At 39.9% G+C, this 20,434-nt stretch overlaps 1 protein-coding gene across 1 annotated transcript; it reads left to right on the forward strand.

Moving 5' to 3' along the window:
- Positions 1-844: 844 nt before the first annotated feature.
- ltn1 (listerin E3 ubiquitin protein ligase 1) lies at positions 845-17,101 on the forward strand. The gene is made up of 32 exons (XM_085175210.1): positions 845-1,021; positions 1,197-1,403; positions 2,498-2,596; positions 2,947-3,177; positions 3,266-3,318; positions 3,431-3,611; positions 3,887-4,060; positions 4,219-4,409; positions 4,629-4,776; positions 4,867-5,124; positions 5,316-5,627; positions 5,997-6,215; positions 6,340-6,381; positions 6,497-6,686; positions 6,786-7,025; positions 7,125-7,278; positions 7,417-7,567; positions 7,728-7,938; positions 8,075-8,231; positions 8,478-8,582; positions 8,691-8,818; positions 8,920-9,055; positions 9,558-9,702; positions 10,014-10,230; positions 12,769-13,006; positions 13,136-13,213; positions 13,356-13,542; positions 13,675-13,840; positions 14,266-14,486; positions 15,610-15,804; positions 16,036-16,203; positions 16,355-17,101. Exons 1-32 carry the CDS (start codon positions 980-982, stop codon positions 16,415-16,417), a joined length of 5,307 nt encoding a protein of 1,768 aa, XP_085031336.1. The 5' UTR covers positions 845-979; the 3' UTR covers positions 16,418-17,101.
- The last annotated feature ends 3,333 nt before the right edge of the window (positions 17,102-20,434 follow it).

The raw sequence follows: 20,434 nt of genomic DNA on the forward strand, positions 1-20,434 counted from the left end.
GAATGTGACTGCTACTGCTATTATGTGTGTAGCAGTGTTTTAAAATATAAATTTAAATGTGTTTAACATTAATTCCCAAACGATGTCGCATGATAAGTGCAAACTTAAAATATTTTAGAATCCAAGCAAACCTACTGAATGACTTTATACTTATATATATATATATATATATATATATATATATATATTAACATTAAGGGAGGTGACATCCAACATTATATTAACATTAAGATTATATACAAGCTAGTACATGCATATTATTTCTTAATGGAAAAAAAAAAATTTTTAGAACAACAAAACACCACAATCATCACCATGGTTTTGTTAATACACTCACAAAACCAAAGAAGAGTAAAAATCTATGATAGCAACAAGAAGTCGTACACATGACCCATGATTACGTAGTGGCTATAGTAAAATGCTCCAAGATCTAACCCCATACTTACATTTTCTGTTTTCAGAAAGAAAGAATTCTTATCTGGGATTTAAATTCACAACAACAATGATGCATACAGGGGGAGGAGATAAGAAATATGACCACTTAATTCCGTAGATGAGCATTGTTCCAAATCAAGTCAAACTTTCAAAAGTTCTGTAAAACTCAATTTTACACTGATGGACATATCTGAGGGAAATGTCAGTCTTATCTTTGCAAATTCTTGCAATTAGTTTGTCACAATGCATATTTCAAGTACTTATTATCTATTGACTACAAAAATGCAAAGATCCTGTGACAACGAGCACTGATAATAGTCTTCGTTAGAAAAGCCAGTACCGATAGTTATCCCCCAAACCCCAAAAGGCAGAATTATAAAACTTTGACACGGGCGCTTTACTTTGAAAGATGTAAACAGGAAGTCCAGACTTCCGGAACACGAGCTTGACCACTGGCTTTAGGTCTGGGTAATGAAATGCTGTCAGCTTTAGTAACTACAGAGTTATCATAGGAAATATACACTTTAAAGATTAATACATAGCCATGGGGGGTAAGAATAAACAGCGAACTAAAGGAAATGTTCGGGTGAGTTGCTCCCACTGTCTGTAAGGCAGAGTGTTAAAGACAAAAGCTAAAATTGCTAACAACAAAGCCGAAAACGAGCTAATGTAAACTTCTGATTATCACAACGCGTGACATAGCTGTGATGTTTGATATATGTAGCTAACCACACTTCGTTTTTTTTCTTTCCCGCCACTAGCCGTCCAGCAGCGGCCGAGCTGCCGAGGTCCTGACCCGGGAAGGTGGCGTAATCCCGGCGTTTGTTGGCTTCGGTTCGACCGTCGCCTCGGAGCTGAGTTACGTTCCAGCTGTCCACGGCGCGGAAGACATAGACAACCTGGTAGATGCAGATTTCCGCCTGGTGCTCAGAAAATTGTCGAAGAGGGATGTTGTCACCAGACTTAAGGTGAGTTTAAACCCCAGCTGTAAGTTTAACTGTTATTCTGCTTGATGCCAGATACACAAACCCCGTCATGATTTCACTGTAAAGAAGTCATATTACGCAAAAACATATGCTGGGAGTTTAGCATATGTTTATATATGCATATGAAACACTGAGAGTTTCAGTGAACAGCCACCAAATAAAAGTTTAACACTTACAGTGAACTCCAAATCTCCATACTGATGAAACTTTCCTCACCCAACCAGGAAACTACTTGTCAGTCAGTCAATTGTCCAATTACATTTGAGTCGTCTCTGAAAATAGTTGATCTGTATGTAAACATGGTTACCTTTTTAAAACAGTGAATTCTGTACTTTTGATAAACCTTTTGAATTAAAGCAGCAAGTTTGTTTCAGTCATGTCTTGGTTGTTTGAGTTAAACTCCACTTTGTTGTGTACAGAGGTCACTTACAAAAACTTAACATTTGTTGAAATACTTGTGGATCTAACTGAAACACAAATTGTAGCAGCTTACTCTCAACAGGAAAGAAATGGCGTGATGACATTACACCTGTATTAGCCTCCTTAAACTGGCTTGCTGTCCATAGCAGGATTCACTTTTCAGGATCTAAGTTTTAAATAGTCTCAGTGGTTTTAATGCCATCTTACTTAGCTTTTCAGTCATGGCTTGTGACCTTTGAAAGAACTTATCTTTTCACATAAGAGCTGCCCAGTCTGAACAGACTGATTAAAAACCTACCTATTCTCACTTGCTTTCAGTTCTAGTTGAGCAGGGTACACTGTCTTTTTTTATAATGCAAGCACAGTCTTACTTCCTTTGTTTAATTTGATTGTTTTTAGTGCATATTTGTTGTTGATTTAGTGACTGTTGGGTATAGTGTATATTTCGTATAACAGCTGACATTGTTTGACATGTGCTATAGAAATAAACTCATGACTTTAGTTGACTTGACATAATTGCTATGTAAAAAGTTAAAAAAGCATACATACCCACACATATGTTACAAACAGTACCATAAAATACTGTGTGGATATGACTGTTAGATACGTTGTTTTTTTGTCCAAATTTGTCTGGTGATTATGTGTAATCTTCTCAGGCTGTGCAGGATTTTGGGTCCATGTGTCAGGAACGTGATGCCGATGTTGTCAAAGGGATCCTACCATACTGGCCAAGGATTTACTGCAAAATATCAGTGGTGAGCTAGTCATTTATTGGGAAATCATGATTAGTTTTCATATTATTTTGATTGTTATTATTGTTACTATTAATTTCAACTATTCTGGAAAAATAAACGATATTTAGTGCATAACAAACCACTCCAACCAGCTCAACAATTGTAGATTTTACGCTACTTCAGATTTCATATCAATCAATTCAATTATCCCATTTTTACCAATGTGTAATTATAAAAATGTGTAAAAGTATTTCTCACTAAGTGGTTGCCTAAAACTACACTAGAAGAACATTTTATATGAGATTTAAATATGTGTTTGTTTGTTCTTAGGGTGTGTCTATATTAAAAAAAGTTTTCATAATGTCTGTCAGGATCACGATCGACGCATTAGGGAGGCTACCCAGCAGGCTTTTGAGCAGCTGGTGCTAAAAGTGCGTCGCAGCTTGGCCCCATTTCTGAAAAGCTTGATGGGTCACTGGATTCTGTCCCAGTGCGACACCTACACACCTGCAGCCTCAGCTGCCTTCCAGGCCTTCCAGGCTGCTTTCTCACCCACAAAACAGCCTGAAGCTATCAGCTTCTGCAAGGATGAAATCCTTAATGTGAGTAGAAGCGGTGGCATCATTGTGGACGTGGTGAATTTTTTGCTTTAGCTGAATTTAACATGCAATTGTTGTTTTTACATTGCAGGTACTTCAAGATGTTTTGTTGAAGGAAACGGCCGACACACTGAGTGATTCCCAGTATGCTAAGATTTCATCTCATTGTAGCGCCTCTGTTTGTCCTTCTCACTGTGCGCCACGATGATAATGTATTCTGTCTTTGCTGAGGCACTGATTTTTCCATGTTCTCTAGAAGTTTGACAGAGGAGGAGAGGGAAGCCAAATATGTGCGCATGCTGACCAGTTCTCTGTTGGGGGTGAAGAGACTTCTCTCCCTGCTGCTCCAGGATGACAGGGCGGCCCTGGAGACAGGACTAGCACATCTTGTTAATTCTGGAAAGTTTTGGAAATATGGCAAACACAAGACTCCACAGGTACTAGCTGATTAGGCCTGATTTGAATGGTATTTGTAGTGTGCAAAAAACAAACCCTCAAAACAATCAAAACAAGGTGTTTTTTGCTGGGCTGTCACATGCCAACAGAAAGCTTTAAATGCACCATGTCATTAATTTCTGTTACTGTTGGTTTGCACGTTTTGGCTAAATCTGAACTGAATAAGCAACTATGAGAAGTTGCATCACACCTGTTTGTGCTGCTAGAAACCACATATTACATGTCTAATGTACTGTTGTAAAAATTACAACTGCAGGTGAGGGGGGCGTTTTTTGAGATGGTGTGTGCTCTGTGTGAGTTCACACCAGGACTGGTCCAGGCTGAAGCAGCGCGTCTCTGTCCCGCTGTCCTCCTCAGTATCGACGACACAGATCCTGTAGTGCTGCCCCCCGTGTGGGAGGCCGTTCTCCACGTTGTGTCTACAATCCATGTAAGCTCATGTTTAAAACATGACCATGCAATAATGATAATACAGCTGGATTTCTGATATTAAAATGAAGTGAAAAAGTAGTGCAAGAAGACATTATGTTAAGCAACAACAAGTAGATGTGTTTTATTTTGTTGTTGTTTTGTCTGTGTGTGGTTTAGGATTGCTGGACACACGTGAATGCCAAGAAAGGCTTCTTGCCCAAACTTTGGGCTCTGTTAAAAGAGGGCGGCAAAGGCATGGCTAAAGCTTTACACCCGAATCTGATGCCGCTTCTTAGTAAACTGCCCCCAGAGGTCACTGATCCAAAGATGGACTTCTTCACCATGTTCTTCACTACATTTGCACAAGGGTAATTAGTTTATGTGTATATTTCTATCTGTATTTTAAAATGTATGCATGTATTATGTTGAATGAGAAAATTGTACAGGTCAAATTAATACACACAGTATTAAGTAAATGTATTACTTGAATTCTTTAGCAAGTCATTTGATGAATAATATTCTTATTACTCTTCATGTAACTTAATAATCTTTTGCACTATATAACCTCAATTGTGTGATTGTGTCAGTCTTTCTAGTGAGCGTGCAGTAACGAGCCCATCAGAAAGTGCGGCGATAGTGACATCTTTTGTTGAGTGCTTGAGATACTGCGTGTTACAAAATGCAGAGGACGTGGAAGACCAGGGGAAAATAAGGACCATGCTGAATTCACAGCAGGTGGAGTCACTCAGTCATGCATGCTTTTCCCATAATGGTAAATCTAGCGAGGTTGGCATCTTTCTTACATTTGCGTTTGTCTTTTTGTAGCTTCTACCCCTACTTGAAAATGCTCTAAGAAATCCTTCCCTTCAGAATGGTCCTCTCTTCCTTTCGGTCACTGAAATGCTCATTTCCTGGGAGAAGAGGGTAGGTTTACAAAGGGAAGGTGAAGCCAGTGACAGCAAAGATGTCTTTCAAAGACTTCTGACAGACTTCTGGGAGGAACTTGGTCTTCTCTGTGTGAGTTATGTTGACAACGAGGAGGCAGATCCACAGGCTTTGGAAGGGATAGCCACCTTGCTACATGTAAGCTTACTTTTGAAAAGTCTCTTGCTCAAATGTATTCTCCACAGAAATGGCGATTTTGGCACTGAGGATGCAGGAGATCAATATGACTGTCAGAGCAATTTATGTCAAAAAAAGAAAAGGAAAAAAGGTCATTAGGTAACAGATAAAGTGGCGCCAAAACAAATCTATTCTCTCCCGTGTTTCTCCAGGTGATGCGTTATCCTGAGAGGGTAAACAAAAAGCAAACACAGAAGAAGAAATCTGTCAGGTTGTGTTTTTCTAAACCAGAAGAAAATGAGAAAACTGGAGTTGAGGGGGATGGCGCTGAGAAGCTTGCGCAGGCAGTGTCAGAGCTTGTGAATGAGAAAGCATTTGGGTCCCTACAGACGCAGCATTTTGAAGATGTAGTGTGCCAGCTGGCACAGCTGTGCCTGGTGCATGTGAATGAGAAAAACTCAGAGAGACATCTTGTTTTCCTCTCCCATCTTATGCGGTCTTTCCACACCCCCAGAGTTTTCAGCGTAAGTCATTTGTTTTTTAATTTTTAATTTTAATTGCAGAGAATTGTATTTTAATGCCAATCATTTATTCCTTCCTTTGATTTTTAGTGGTTGCATTCTGCTAATCTTCTTTTTTTTTTACACCCAATGAATTTGTCTTCTTAATTGCAAAATCTGTGAAAACATTGTTTTTACAAATAGGTGTTTATAGGTGATTTGCAAAACTGCCGACGGTAACGTTAATTATCTGTAATTTTAATGAAGTCTTAAATGTGAAAGAACCCTTGTATGACCCTTTGGATTCAATAGTGAAAATGATTTCATCCTTACCAGCTCTTATAGCTCATTGAAGGTTTCATGTTTTTTTCATCCTAACTGTGCTTCTCTTAGACATTGGTTGAATTGGATGACAAAATGACAAAAGACGAGAAGCAGAGGGACGAGGGGATTATGAAAAATCCAGCAGTGCAGTTCCTGTTGGAGCGGGTGGTGGTGTGGCTGGCTGAAAAGGGGCGCACAGACACCGAGCACCTGGTGGAGATGGTCTTCAGCTCGCTTCACTGCTGCAGTGGGCAGGAGACCAACCGCATGCTCAACCATATCACCACGGTGAGATGCAGATGTGAAACTTGATGTCGAGTCTTCACTATCATCAGGATCCCCACATTTGCTGGAGATTCATCTCAAACCTTTTTCCTGTGCTAATATTTTCACTCTTCACTCTGGTTTCTAGATGGGTCTGTCATGGGGAATTATCCTGCAGATTATTCAGAGGGTATGTGCTACTCACTCACTCATTTCTTTTTTCTTTTCTTCAGCTTGTTCCCTACATATATATCAAATTTATGATGCTGGAACTGTCTGTGCTGCTCTGCTATCTTTCCTGTCAGGCATGTACGGATCCGGAGACTCTGAAGAGCTGCAGTGATTGGCTAAAAGGTTCGGTTCTGGGTGAGCAACTCCTGGGATTGACTGAGGAGCTCTGCAAGGTGGGGAGCAGCTCTTGCGACTCCATCTCTTCTACAAGTGGCCACAGTTGGACGCTTATCAGCCTGGTCCTGTCTCAGCATCACAACAATGGTGAACACAAAATCAAACATTTTTACAAAAAAAAAAGAGACCTTTTTGTTTGCTTGTTTTACTCAAAAATCACGTGTTCTGCCTGTTTTACATATGCAGAGTCTCTGATCGGAGAGGTGTACATGGAGAAAATCTTGGAGAAACTCCACGCCACTCTGTCTGAGACCAAGAGCCTATCAGATAAAGGCAACATGGAGCCACTCATCTCCTTCATTTGTGATGTGGCTTCCACGTTCTTCTCTTCTGTACAAGACTGCCTTCTTCTAGTCTCCGCTGAGGAGCTCTTGCTCACTGTCTTCCAGCTCACTGCTCAAGATCAGGCGCACACTCACTTATCTGGTGGTTATTTGCACAGTGCACAAGCCTAATGCATGCTTGACAGGTATGATTTAAAAACAAACAAAGCAAAACTCATTTGTTGTGATATTGTTTTGATAGACTCACTTTTACATAAAATGAGGAAAGTGTGTGTGGCTGGGGTCCAGTCATTGGTCCAACACTGTGAATATGAGGTCAAAGAAGGTGGCTTCCTGCACAGTGCAGCTGTTTGGGTGAGGAAGCAGCTGCTTGCCACACCGCTGGATATGAAAGGGTAAGGAAATGCTTCTTTAAAAAATAAATTGGTTTGTAATTGAACTAATTCTGACCTGTTTATTGCATGTGATGCATACTTGAAGAATCTTTTCCTGTCTTGTTGTAATTAAGATTTCCGGCTGTTATTTTGTTACAGCATACAGGTTCTAGTTTTGGCCGTACAAAGCGTGGTGGAGTCGATCATCTCTGTCTGTGATCAGGCGTCCTCCATCATCATCCAGTTCTTTACCCTCCTGATGCCCAGCCAGACAGAGTGGACAAGAATCAGGCAGGCCTTACCTCCTCAGGTCGGTAACCCTAATGCGCATCAATTTTACTAAAGGGATCATTTGGGCGCTGGCAAACAATGGGCAAATATTTTAAACGGAAGAATCTTTTTAAATTAAAGCTTGCAATTAAATATTTGATACTAATCCACAGTTCTACTCCTATTCTCTGTGTTTTCAGTGGATCAAAAGCCCTTTACTGTCTAGCCGTTTGCGAGATGTTTGTGAAAAACCCTCCATGGACATGTGGAAGTTCAGGGAGTTGAACAAGCTGCCAGCCCACCTGTGTGCCTGTGCTCTTTTAGGGAAGGTGGCACACACTGCTGCATTCACACATGGTGGCCAGAGTGAGGCAGAAAGTCCTTCACTTCAACAAAACCTTACATACACAGGTAATTTGAACAGAACATGAGCTACAGTTTTCCCTCAATTTAGTTTTTTTTGTTTTTATTCCGAGACTACATGATGTATTTTTTATCTGACATACTATAATGTTTAATCCATTTTTGGTGCCCTTTTGTTCATTAGTTTCAGAACTACTTTACGCTCTGCAGTGGTGTAAGGAGTTAAACTACAGCCCTACGATGGTGTTGACATATCACAACATGCTGACTGACTGGGGCCTCTCAGAAGGGCTTAATGGACAGGTTCCAATGAAAACCCTGCTGGAGACTCTCTACACGAGGTGATATTTACTCACTAATTCCTGACAAAGAACAGATTTATTTAGCGCTTGGCAAGACCAACCTGTGTCGTAAAATTCTGTATAAACAGAAGCTGATTTATTGAGTTTTCAGCTCTACTGGAAATATCTCATTTATGTTTTTTGCTCTGTCTTTGATTCACATCTCACTTTCTAGGCAGTAATTTAAAACACCATTCAGTGATTTATTTATTTATTTATTTTTTAAATTGTTTTGTTGCCATTTAGGTCAGTGACAGAGGGAGGTCTGTGGTCTCTGACTCTAGAAAACTACATCCACAGCAACAGCTTGGAAGGCGCAGCAGTGAGGAAGCTTTATGGTAGTGCAAACAGGTCAGCAATTGATCAGTTAAAATAAATTCACGGATTTCACACCCAGAGCTGTCATGTGGCTGCTTTTGTAGCCGTGTTGCATATTCATAATTTTCTGTGTTTGACCAGTTTGTTCCCAGTGTCTCAAAGCAAACTGAACACACTCCAGGTACTCTGCCCCAGTATGAGCAATGAAGACAGGGAGAGTCTTGTAGCTTTGGCTACTGCTGGATTAGTCAACTGGCAGGAGGATGAAAGTAAGAACACACATATGAATATACACACAAATCTTTACAAATGCACACATGCTTATTTTGTGCTTGAAGAAGTGAATAATAATTGTGCCTGTGTGTCTCAGATGTGTATGGGTGTCTGGCAGTGCTGCTGTGCTGTCTGAATGCCAGCACACAAGTAGAAGACAAGGTTGTGCAGGCTATCCTGGCCACTGTGATGGAATGGAGGAACAACAGGGAGGACTGGTTCCTCGTTAGCTGGTAATGTAACTGCATAAGCTGTTTATTAATCTCTCGAAACACAAAGTTCGTGTACACTGATTAGGCACAATATCAAAACCCTCGATAGCTGAAGTTTATAACATTGGTTATAACATCTCGATAACATTGGTTATGGTATTCCAGGGGTCACGGGATAAAGTAAGAAGCAAATGAGCAGTTCCAAAATGCTAAAGTCTTTATAGGGGGTTCTTGGTAAAATGTGACTTGTACCTACTAAACGAGATGATTCACGTGAATGTTAATTTGACACATACCCCTTGCACCACTGGCATCTGTAAATAAAAATATGCTGGAAAACAAGTCCTACTATAAGATAAGGTAAGATTAAATTAGCTATACTTTATACCAGATTTGGTCAATTCTTTTAAAGAATGGTATATTCTTCAATAAAGTTAAAAACGGTTACAATTGGTTAAATTGTGTGACTCACTGGTGAATTTTCTACTGGTTTTGACTGCTTTTTCTATTTCACATGTTTTAGTGACTTGTCCAAAGCAACATCAGAGCAGTTGAACCTTAGTGTGGAGATCATGCGGTTCCTGTCCTGGCTGGTGACTCGCTGTCCAGCAATTCTAGGGGGAAGCCAGTGGGACTTCCTGCTGTGCTCTATGTTGGCATGGTTGGAGGTGAGATGTATCTCATAGATGAGCCTTTTTCACATATACACCGCAGTCAAAAATCGTTCTAAACTTTGGCCTGCTGAGCGTCATGCGAAAACAGAAACGTCCAAATCTGTATGATCAGGCATTAAACGGATTATCCTCCAGCTGTCTTCGCACTGCAGAGTCCTAACCATTGTTTTGAGTTTATCTGTGAAAACAGCTGTTTTTTTTGTTGTCACTGTATTTAAATTGTTTGTCTTTGTTGTGATACTCTGCTACTCCCAGAATGTTTATTTCTCACAGTCTTCGACTTTATTTGCTTGCTTCAATCTCAGACTGCCAGTGAGAATGTTGGAAGTCTATGGAACCCATGGGTGCAGCTGTTTGTGTGCGAGAACGCTGGATTGATAGTGAAGCTGAATGAGTTCTTCACAACATTATCTTCGTCCAATATAGCAGACAAGCTGCCACCAGAACTGGCTGGCGAATGGACAGATTTCTTTGTAGAGGGAATCTACAACCTGCTGTTACCGCTGCCTGTCAGTATCACAGGTATGTGTGGATATGATGTTTTTTTTCCAATTTTGCTAAATATCAGATAGCACATATCCTCTGTGTAACTGAATAGTACATTTTTGATCCAGAGATTCAGTCGGAAATTGTGGAAGAAAGTTGATACCTCAGTCACGCCTCTAAAGTTGAAAGTGGACAAACATTATCAGCAAGAGCAGAGAGTGGTGTGAAAGTGTTTGACCCTCTTGCCGAGTTCTTCTTCTTTTATATGTATGTCACATTTAAATGTTTCAGATTATCAAACACATTTAACCTCCTAGGACCTGGCGTCTACATATGTGGACATAACATTTTGGGTTATTTAGACCAAAATACTAAATTTTGCTCTTCAAGGGCCTGATATCCACTTACAAGGACATTATACTGCTACTGTTCTATCAAAATTTTAAACAAATATCCTCATATGTGGCTCTGATTTTTCATAAAAACAAAAGGTTAAAAAAAAATCTGGTAATTCTTTGTTTTTACATTTATCGGGCCCCAATATGCCCAAATATCAAAGAGAAATTAAAATTGCATGCCGTGGAAGAGTTTGGGTCTTAGGAGGTTAAATATTAGACAAAGATAACACAAGTAAACACAAAGTGCAGTTTCTAAATTAAGGTATTTATTGTTAAGGGGAAACAAATCCAAACTTACATGGTCCTTTGTGAATAAATGATCTGATTAAACCTAATAACTGGTTGGGCCACCCTTAGCAGCAACAACTGTAATCAAGCTTTTGTGATAACTGGCAACAAGTCTTTTACAGCGCTGTGGAGGAATTTTGACCCACTCGTCTTTGCAGAATTGTTGTAATTCAGAAACATTGGAGGGTTTTCGAGCATGAACTGCCTTTTTAAGGTCGTTGATTTTGTCTAGGCTGCTCCAAAGTCTTTATTTTGTTTTTCTTAAGCCATTCTGAGGTGGACTTGCTGGTATGTTTTGGATCATAGTCCTGTTATAAGAACCAAGTGCGCTTTAGCTTGAGGTCACAAACAGATGGCCGGATGTTCTCCTTCAGGATGTTTTGGTAGACAGTAGAATTGATGGTTCCATTTACCACAGAAAGTCTTTCAGGTCCTCAGGCAGCAAAACAGCCCCAGACCATCACACTACCACCACCATTTTTTTAGTGTTGGTGTGATGTCCTTTTCTGAAATGCTGTGTTATTTTTATGCCAGATGTAATGGGACACACACCTTCCAGAAACCTCAACTTTTGTCTCGTCAGTATTTTCCCAAAAGTCTTGGGAATCATCAAGATGTTTTCTGGTAAATCTTTTGCTCAGCAGTAGGTTTTGTCTTGGAACTCTGCCATGCCGGCCATTCTTTCCCAGTCTCTGTCTTATGGTGGAGTCATGAACACTCACCTTAACTGAGGCGAGTGAGGCCTGCAGTTCTTTGGCTGTTGTTCTGGGGTCTTTTGTGACCTTTTGGACGAGTCGTCGCTGTGCTCTTCGGGTAATTGTGGTCGGCCAGCCACCCCTGAGAAAGTTCACCGCTGTCCATGTTTTTGCCATTATAATGGCTCTCACTGCTGTCTCACATGATGTCTAGCTTTTGAGGATCTTTTGGTGTGCTCCACTTTGTCAGGTAGGTCCCATTTAAGTGATTTCTTGACTGAGAACAGGCGTTGCAGTAATCAACCCCACCCCACCAATAATAAACACCTTTACTTAGAAACTGCATTTTGTGTTTACTCGTGTTGTCTTTGTGTAATATTAAATTTGTTTGATGAACTGAAGCGTTTAACTGGGACAAACATACAAAAAAATAGGATATCAGGAAGTGGGCAAACACTTTTTCAAACCATTATACTTCACTCTCAGAATTAAATTTAGAACAAATCTCTGTTTCTTTCTGTCCCACAAGCACTTTTATTTGAAAATTAATTTTTTTCAAAGTAAAGGTGAAATGCAGATATGTCATAACTAGTCTCACTGCAAACCACCAAACTTTTTAAATCAATAGGAATGCAAAGAGTGGAACCCTACTTGTCATGTGTGAAGTTTAAAGTAAAAACATGTGGCAGACAGTGTGCAATATGAATCTCCAGAGGCTTTTTTAATCTCCTCAGTGGCTTCATGGTGTAGTTGTTAACAGTTTGCCTAATGTGTGAAAGATCCCTGGTTTGAGACCTGGAGCAGACAAGAGTCCCTCAGAGGGTTTCATCTGAAGAGGCAAAATCTGTGCCAAATCAAATAAAGTGGATCGGTTGAAGAAGAAGACGACAGATGTTTTAGCTCCTGACAGTAAAGGACTTAACTCAGTGTCATTAGATTCATTTATATGTAGATGTTTTAATTTCTGTATGCCATTTAATATATCTGTGGACGCAGTACTTTAGCATGTATGATATTTAATGTCGGTTATTTACATATGCACAAGTGCATAATGAGTGTAAGTAATTGGTTTTTTTAATACCCCCAAAAAACGTATCTCTCTATTATATGGTTTAAGAAGATGATGTACATGTTAAAACATTACGTAGTCCTGTATGTAGTACTCTAATCATTCTTTTTGTTATGTTATTCAGAGGCCTTTGCTGAACCAGATGACCCCGTGTTCCCTTTGGCAGTACTGCAGTCAGTCGGTGTTGCACTGACGCATGTACCTGTGCAGCAGCTAACCCAAAACTCGCTGCCACCGCGCTTCATAGCGGACCAGAAGACGAACCTGCCAGAGCCTCTTCAAACACTCCTCAACACTTTCTGTCCTCTGCTCCTGTTTAAGGCCAGACCTCTTCAGATCGCCGTCTACCACATATTGGAAAAGTGAGGATTTTGAATGTACAGTGTTATATTTGTCCTGAAAACTTGAGCACCTGCAGGCATTTGCACATAGTCCCCTCACATATACGGTAAGGTATAAAAAATGAATGTACTTTCTTCTTGTCAATGCAGGGTCATGCCTCAGCTGCCCGAGTGTGATGGAGAAGGCGACAACAATAAATCTGACGACGACAGAGATGAGCCATGCCTGTAAGTCATTTGGGATCGTCTTGTTGCACAGATGCAATGGTTTCTTTTCCACTTTCTTTGTTTTGTCATATACAAAATATTGTCAGGTTTTGTTATAGGTAATTTTTTTTAAGCGATTCTTACACTTAGATCTTGTGTTCAGGTCTCCTCCAGCATCTCTGATGGCCATCCTGTCAACCTGTGAAGAGCTGTGTGATAACATCCTGTCAGGCATTCAGGTGGGAGAGTTTGCAGTGGTCCAGCCTCTCAGCGTGGAGTTCTCCTGCATACTAGGATACTTGCTGTCCTGGAAGCTGCTTCTCACTTTTTTCAAATCCTCACCGTCCCATGTGAGTCACAAGATGGAATTTTAAATTTAATTGTATGACAGAATATGAGCAAGCCATATTAGTTCTGTGGTGAGAATGAGATTTGATGAGGGTATTTTTCAAAATATTAACTTGTCTTAATAATTTCTGCAGCTGCGTGCCAATTATGCCCAGTACCTCAAGAGAAGCTGCTCCCTTAACAAACTCCTTCTCCACGTCTTCAAACTGATGCCCGAGAACCCAGCCTATCCAGGCCAGGAGGCAGAGGCGAGGGAGACCAAAACCTTCTTCACAGAGAGCCTGAATCTGGCTGTTGACAGTAAGCAACATATACACACCTACAGTTACGAGAGAAAGTTTAACCCATTCGATTACCAAGATTTCAGCGCTGGTTCACAAGTGAATGTGTTCACCAGTGACTGTCAGTAAACCGTTGTTTCCACAATATCTCCCATCAGTTAATTCAGTGGCCATTGAAAAACAAGGGTTAGGGTTGTTCATAACGGGTAAATCAGCACCTTTGCCTTTGCGCCTTGCTCTCTGTTTACCACGATACACTGATATTGTATCACCAAAGCCAGTTTGTGTATCGATTTCTCACTTCCCTCATCCCTATCGTAACCTCGGCCTATAAATGTGGTGTTTCCAAGGAGTTCTCAACCTTTCTCTTGAGCGCATATGTAGCCTTTTTTTGTACTTAAACATCAGATTTTATATATCGCCTCCTGTTCTTCTTCCCTGTAGAGTGTGACAGTGTTGAGTGGGAGCTCCCTCACCTGGCTTGCAGTGTGTACTACAGCACAGTGCAAGACCTGCCTGCCATGGTTCGACTGTGGTGGAATAGCCAGGAGAAGAGAGTGAGCGCAGCCGTGGAGAAGTTCACGATTAAATACATCAGTCCTGTTCTCTCAGCCCAGGAGATCTCATCTGTCCACACCAGCACTCAAATGTTTGACAGCATGACTGTAAGTTTACTTAGTTATTACTTAGTTAAAGAGCTTAAAATTTCCAAGTTAGTTTGAGCACCAAATTTCTTGTCTTGTTGGTACAGATTTCTTTTTTTTATTCAAGTTACAATCTGAAACCTTTTGCAATTAATTGGTATTAAAAAACTATTGCAGAATTCTAATATAATTATAATATGCCGTTTCAGCTTTTTATAAATTGTGTCATTTAAAATGCAATAATAGCATACGATGAGTGTTTTTTCCTCCATTGGGGAGAATGACTTTCTCTGTCTACTTTGTTCATTTTTAAGCTTTCATTATTCACATCCTCACTGCCAAAAACACACCGAGACCTCTTCTCTTCATTTTGAATGGCTTTTATGAAGCTGCTGTTGACACACTGTTTCTCATGTTTTCAATTTTTTAACATCACAAAGTTAACATGAAGTGGAATCATAGAAATCAGAATCAATGAAACTCAGCCACACAGCCTGGAACCGAGTATATGAGCTGAACACTCTAGTGTAGCTGAAATAGCCAACTTGTCTTACATTTTAAATAGGAAAATGTATTCACACATATTAACTTTCTTTTAGATTGTTCTCTGGCATTTTCAGAAAAATACAAAGAAAATAATGAAACAATAACCAGCAGCTCCCTTGGGTTGCAACCCTACTTTGGGAAGAGGCGTAGTAAACGATGGCATTTCTGCAGTTTACAGTCCAGATGTTTAACTTTTCTGAGCTGGCCTCTGGGCTTTTTTTTTTCTTTTCTTTTACTATGTGAAATTCCTTATCTTCTCTGCACTGAACCGTTTGCAGTTACTTACGCGATCTTGTCGAAATCTGCAGATGCCTTCTTCTTAGCCTCTGGTAAAAGGTTTTTGTAGTAATAAACACTGAAGATGAATAAATCCTGCAGTGCTACACCTGCCTCACATTTGCAGTATAATGATGCACAAACAATAGTTTCTGTTAAATCGAATTTAATGAACCCTCACTTGACAATAATGCATTCAGTTCATTAAGTAGGATCCTGGCATTTAATTATATAGCAGGTGGCTGATTGTTTAACTGAAAGACCCCCAGTGAAAATGGTGAAAATGTGTTGTTTTTTTTCCTTTCTTTTCTTTGTGCCCCAGGTCAAGGCCCGCTCAGCTGCACGGGAGGTGATTGCCACCTATTCTGTGGATGATATCTTCATTGAGTTGGTGATTCAGCTTCCACAGAATTACCCTTTGGGTTCTATCGCTGTGGAGAGTGGGAGGCGTGTGGGTGTTGCCGTGCAGCAGTGGAGGAACTGGATGCTACAGCTGAGCACCTACCTAACACATCAGGTACACAAAAAGAAACAAACAAAAAGTATATATGCAAGAAGCTGCTGTAATAAGTTGGGTGACTGTTTTTCAACCCTTGTTGTTTGTATTATATCCTGGTAAAGTAAAGTTTGTTGAGTAGAAAGGCCAGTGCTGGCACTACAGGGCTTTGCAGATACTTTCTTTTCAGATAACAGCTAAGAAAAAGAATACAAAACCACTGAGAAAATGTAATTATATGTGCTCTTTTAGAATGGCAGTATAATGGAGGGTCTGGCTCTGTGGAAGAACAATGTGGATAAGCGTTTTGAGGGAATAGAGGACTGCATGATCTGCTTCTCCGTCATCCACGGATCCAACTACTCTTTGCCGAAGAAGGCTTGCCGCACATGCAAAAAGAAGTTCCACTCTGCGTGTTTGGTGAGATATTAATATATTTTATAAATATTCATTTATTTTTTATCAGTCTTTATAGAGATCACTGACCATGAACTGCAGCCTGTCTATTAGTAACAATATTTTTTTCTCTCTCTTCTTTTTTTTTTTCTTTTTTTTTCTCTTCTTGCTATAGTACAAATGGTTCACGTCCAGCAACAAGTCCACCTGTCCACTCTGCAGAGAGACCTTTTTTTAAACACAGTCTGATGACCTTGGCTGAAAAGACGACTGTTCTTTTAATGAACCGCAACTGGATTGACATTGACTACGTGAAGGTTATTAAAAAACTCAAACTTGAGGTCGAACTTATTAGATCAGTAAAATCCACCAGAATCTAGTTCTAATTGTAATTTCAGAACATTTCTGCCTGTATCCACAGTACAGTTGGTTCATTTGCTTTGTTTATCCCAGTGCATTACTGTACTGTATATATCCAGCATCAGCTGCTCCCTGCTGGTGTTGCGCTGATTTTTTTCTGTAGTCTGATTTGTTCCATCTTTAAAAATGCACAGGTGTGCAACAAAAAAAAGTTGCAAAGTTGAAAAATGAGAGCTGGTCGTGCTTCAATCATTAAGAAGCAGCTGTTTTAATGAGTAGGTGTGTAAACTTAAAAAATAAAGCGAGATTTAGTTGAAGGATTACAATGGCTAGGATGATTTTCACCAATATTTCCTAATATTTAGGAGTGTACAAAGATGATGTGTGATTTAGTTTCATGCATTTCATCTCTGAAACGCATGAACGAGAGCTTCATTGAGGTGGTTTTTAATATGAACACGATTACTCTAAAATATAGCACAACTTAATGTTATGTGTCCACCCTGTGCCTGCAGAAAGCTGTAAATGGTGATTGAAAGTAAATAAAATACAATTTGATTAATGCGTGTCTTGGATTCAATGCAGCAGAGCTGAACAAAGAATAGACGCAGGAAAAAAAGCTGTGTTCCACAGAAAATTATGTTGTTTTTACTGTCAAAAGTTTATGCTTATTACCATCAATAGTCATCACGGTGATGTATACCGTATAGCAAGTTGCTTTTGTATAGGAACACAAAAGGCTGGCCTTGAAGTCTCCCAGGATGTTACAGACAAAGACCAGGTGGAGAATGATAAATAAATATATCGGTTTTTCTGATGACTGAGTCATGCAATAGAGGAGAGTGCATATGCGGGGATTCATAAAGGTAAAAAAAAAAGGACTGCCCTTGTATTTCTTCACCTTTTGCATGCACAGACGTTTACTCTCGAATCAACAAAGTTCTATACCTATGGTGTATTGTTGCAGTCATCATCTATAAAATCACTTTTCTTGTTAGCTAGGAAAGTGCAGAGCCCAGGGCCTGATTCTGTAACTAAAGACAATATGTTCACAGGAGAAACAAACTGTAAAAACGTATGGCTTAAAGGATAAACCCGTGACTTAACATATGGTAAGAGATGTGATACTGACTTGGGCCACTACCTGCTAAAGAGAAGTGTCTGTATAAAAGTATATAGGTTAACAAGGGTGATATTTATGGCATGCATCACCTGAAAACCTTATTTAAAGTCAGCTTAAATGACGCATGTGTGCTTCCATAAACTGTTTGGTGAACCTTAGCTTCTAGTTACACTTGTATAGTATTTTATATCCATGCATTTATAACTGTAAGTAACCTGTGCTAGTTTCCCAGAAAAGATTGTAATTAGCCTCAGCCTGCGACTGCTGCACAAGTCTCCCAAGCTCATTTATCTTGGGCCCACCTCCTCCTCATGTTGAATAATTTATCTGTTTAATGGAGGCTTGCTCTCATCACAGTTGTTCCTATGGAATTAATTATGACAGATTAAGCATGATCAATGAATTAATCCCTATCATTTGGTCTGCTGTCTATGCGTGTGCGCAGGCATGTGTGGATTTGTAATTCATTATAGCAGCCAGAATTTATCGATAACCTACAGCCAGCATCCATCATCATCTGCCCTTGACCTTTTTAATAGCTATTGATCTGTTTGCCATGGATAAATATTTATACCACACCCCCCTCTCCCTCCTGAGTTTTGACAGAAACACTCACACCAACAGCCTCAAATCTTATTGCTCATTATCTGGTTGATTAAGCAGTGGTGCAAATGTTATGAGCTACAATACAGTTCTGTTTGAAGCTTGTTCAAACCAGAACCACGTCAATCCTCACCGGAAGATGGCAGTATTATCACAAAGACCGGCTGACGTCCTGTGACTTAAGAGGTGCTATTTGAGGAAATGTGGCCATATTAACCTAGAAGAAAAGGGATTATTGTTCTGGGTCTGTCTAGGGAGATTAAATTACCTATGAAGGATCAAATTTCTGTTGTAAAATGTTCTGTCTCAAGTTACTTTTCAAACAAATAGTTTTTCATTTCATCCAAATAATTAATGTGAAATTTAAAAGGGAAATTAAAAAGAGATCACAGAGGAATTATTACCCTACTATCTCTAATTACTCTAATGAATTTGATTCATATTTTAAGTCACAATGCTAGCAGCTTTTGAATAGGACAGTTGCAGAGGTTAATTATTTCTAATCTGCTTCTACAGATTATTGGGAGACTGGATCGAGACAATAGATCAGATGTCACATGCATCTCTCGTCTAAACACTGAAAGAGCTTTTGATGCCATCCATCCATTCGTTTGCTGTCCTCGTACACTGACCCACTTGCATGAAGCTGCTGTACTAGTGCAAGCTAATTAGAAGAAACCCTGTCTACAACAAGTCAGTCCAGTGGCCTCTCTGGCCTTCGAGCTTGATCAATGTAGACTTGGTTACTTCATAATTAGCCAGGCCTAGTTAGCTCTCATTTAGCTCTCTCTGACCCATTTTTGAGACTATTAGCATTCCAAACCATTTGTAGGAGGCTTGACCCGTCACAGTCACACCACTCCGCAACACTGCAGGCAACTGCTCAGCTCTGGAAATGGCTTTGAATTACTGTGTGTGTGTGTGTCTTACACGTACGTACACATATCACAGTCAGTATGACTCTGCTCATATTAGTTTTATTGAAATTAATCCCAAATAGTCATTTCATTGGCATCTGCATGTCCTCTCTGTGTAGCTCTTTCCCATGTTCCCCATCGTACAGCAAATTATATATGTTGGACGTAATCCTGGGAATTTCTGGAGTTCGTTTAGGCTGAACCAAAGTGGTTTGCCTTAACATTTTGTGTTCATATAATGAAGTTTAAAAAAGCAATGATTATTGACCTCAGTCTATTGGCTCATAGACATGCATTTGTATTAGTCATTATGGCTGGGAGAGGCTTGCCTGTTCTGCCACAGTTTAAATCTACTGTTATTACTCTGTCATCGCGCACAGGCCTTTTATAGTTTTCTATTACTGCTGCCATGTTATAGCAGCAGTGGAGGACACCAAAGACCGGGTGACTGAAATTGCTGTTTTCAAAAGACTGGCTGTGATCCAGAAGCACCGTGAGTAGATTTAAAACGAATCTATGTCTTGAGACTATACTGATAAGAGAAAAGGTAAAGAATTACAGAGACATGCAATATATCATGACATGATATTGTTTTACGAGAAAAAAATATATAACTGGTTTCGATCGTTGTGCCTGGATAATCTATTTGTATGACTACTGAAAACATATATTTGCTATTCTTATCTTTCCCATGATTACTCTGATAAGCACTGACATTCACAGTTAAGAAGCATATGTGCGCCAACAAATACGACCGCCTGTGTGCTGTTTGCCCCATCAGTAAACCTTCTACATGCAGCTTCAGTCAACCAACCACAAAGTAGGACCCCGAGTTTACAAGTAACAGCTCAAGAGAACCCTAAAAGGAATGTGAGCATGGCCAAATCCTCTTAGATGCAACTAGGACAAACGCATGAGTGGTACTTCTTGAATATTTTAGGTTGCATGTGTTAACTCCTGCACACGAGCTAAATGGGCAACTGCTCAGCCCCTTCTGCAGCCCTATTGTTTTCTGAAGCAGTAGGTTAGGGATGGATCTACCCAGCTCTTTGTGACTCGGTGCAAAGGAAGCAATTAAGCAGCAAAAATTCACCTACCGATCTCTATATTGAGAGAAACCCACAGACATGTCCATATATTGTACAAATGTTCTATATATAGTGATGGGGGGTAAGAAAATAGGCTTCCATTCCCTCTGGCAAAATTTGATTTAGTGTTCTATTTAAATGGCCACACTTTTTTAAAGAGAGGC

This window comes from Neolamprologus multifasciatus, chromosome 10 (assembly GCF_963576455.1).
Source record: "Neolamprologus multifasciatus chromosome 10, fNeoMul1.2, whole genome shotgun sequence".
In the NCBI taxonomy this organism is placed as follows: Eukaryota; Metazoa; Chordata; class Actinopteri; order Cichliformes; family Cichlidae; genus Neolamprologus; species Neolamprologus multifasciatus.

Coding starts and splice junctions, on each gene's coding strand:
- ltn1 (XM_085175210.1), top strand. CDS start 980: ATGGGGGGTAAGAATAAACAGCGAACTAAAGGAAATGTTCGG. Junction 7,279..7,416: donor ACACCGCTGGATATGAAAGG/GTAAGGAAATGC, acceptor ATTTTGTTACAG/CATACAGGTTCTAGTTTTGG. Junction 8,583..8,690: donor CTTTATGGTAGTGCAAACAG/GTCAGCAATTGA, acceptor GTGTTTGACCAG/TTTGTTCCCAGTGTCTCAAA.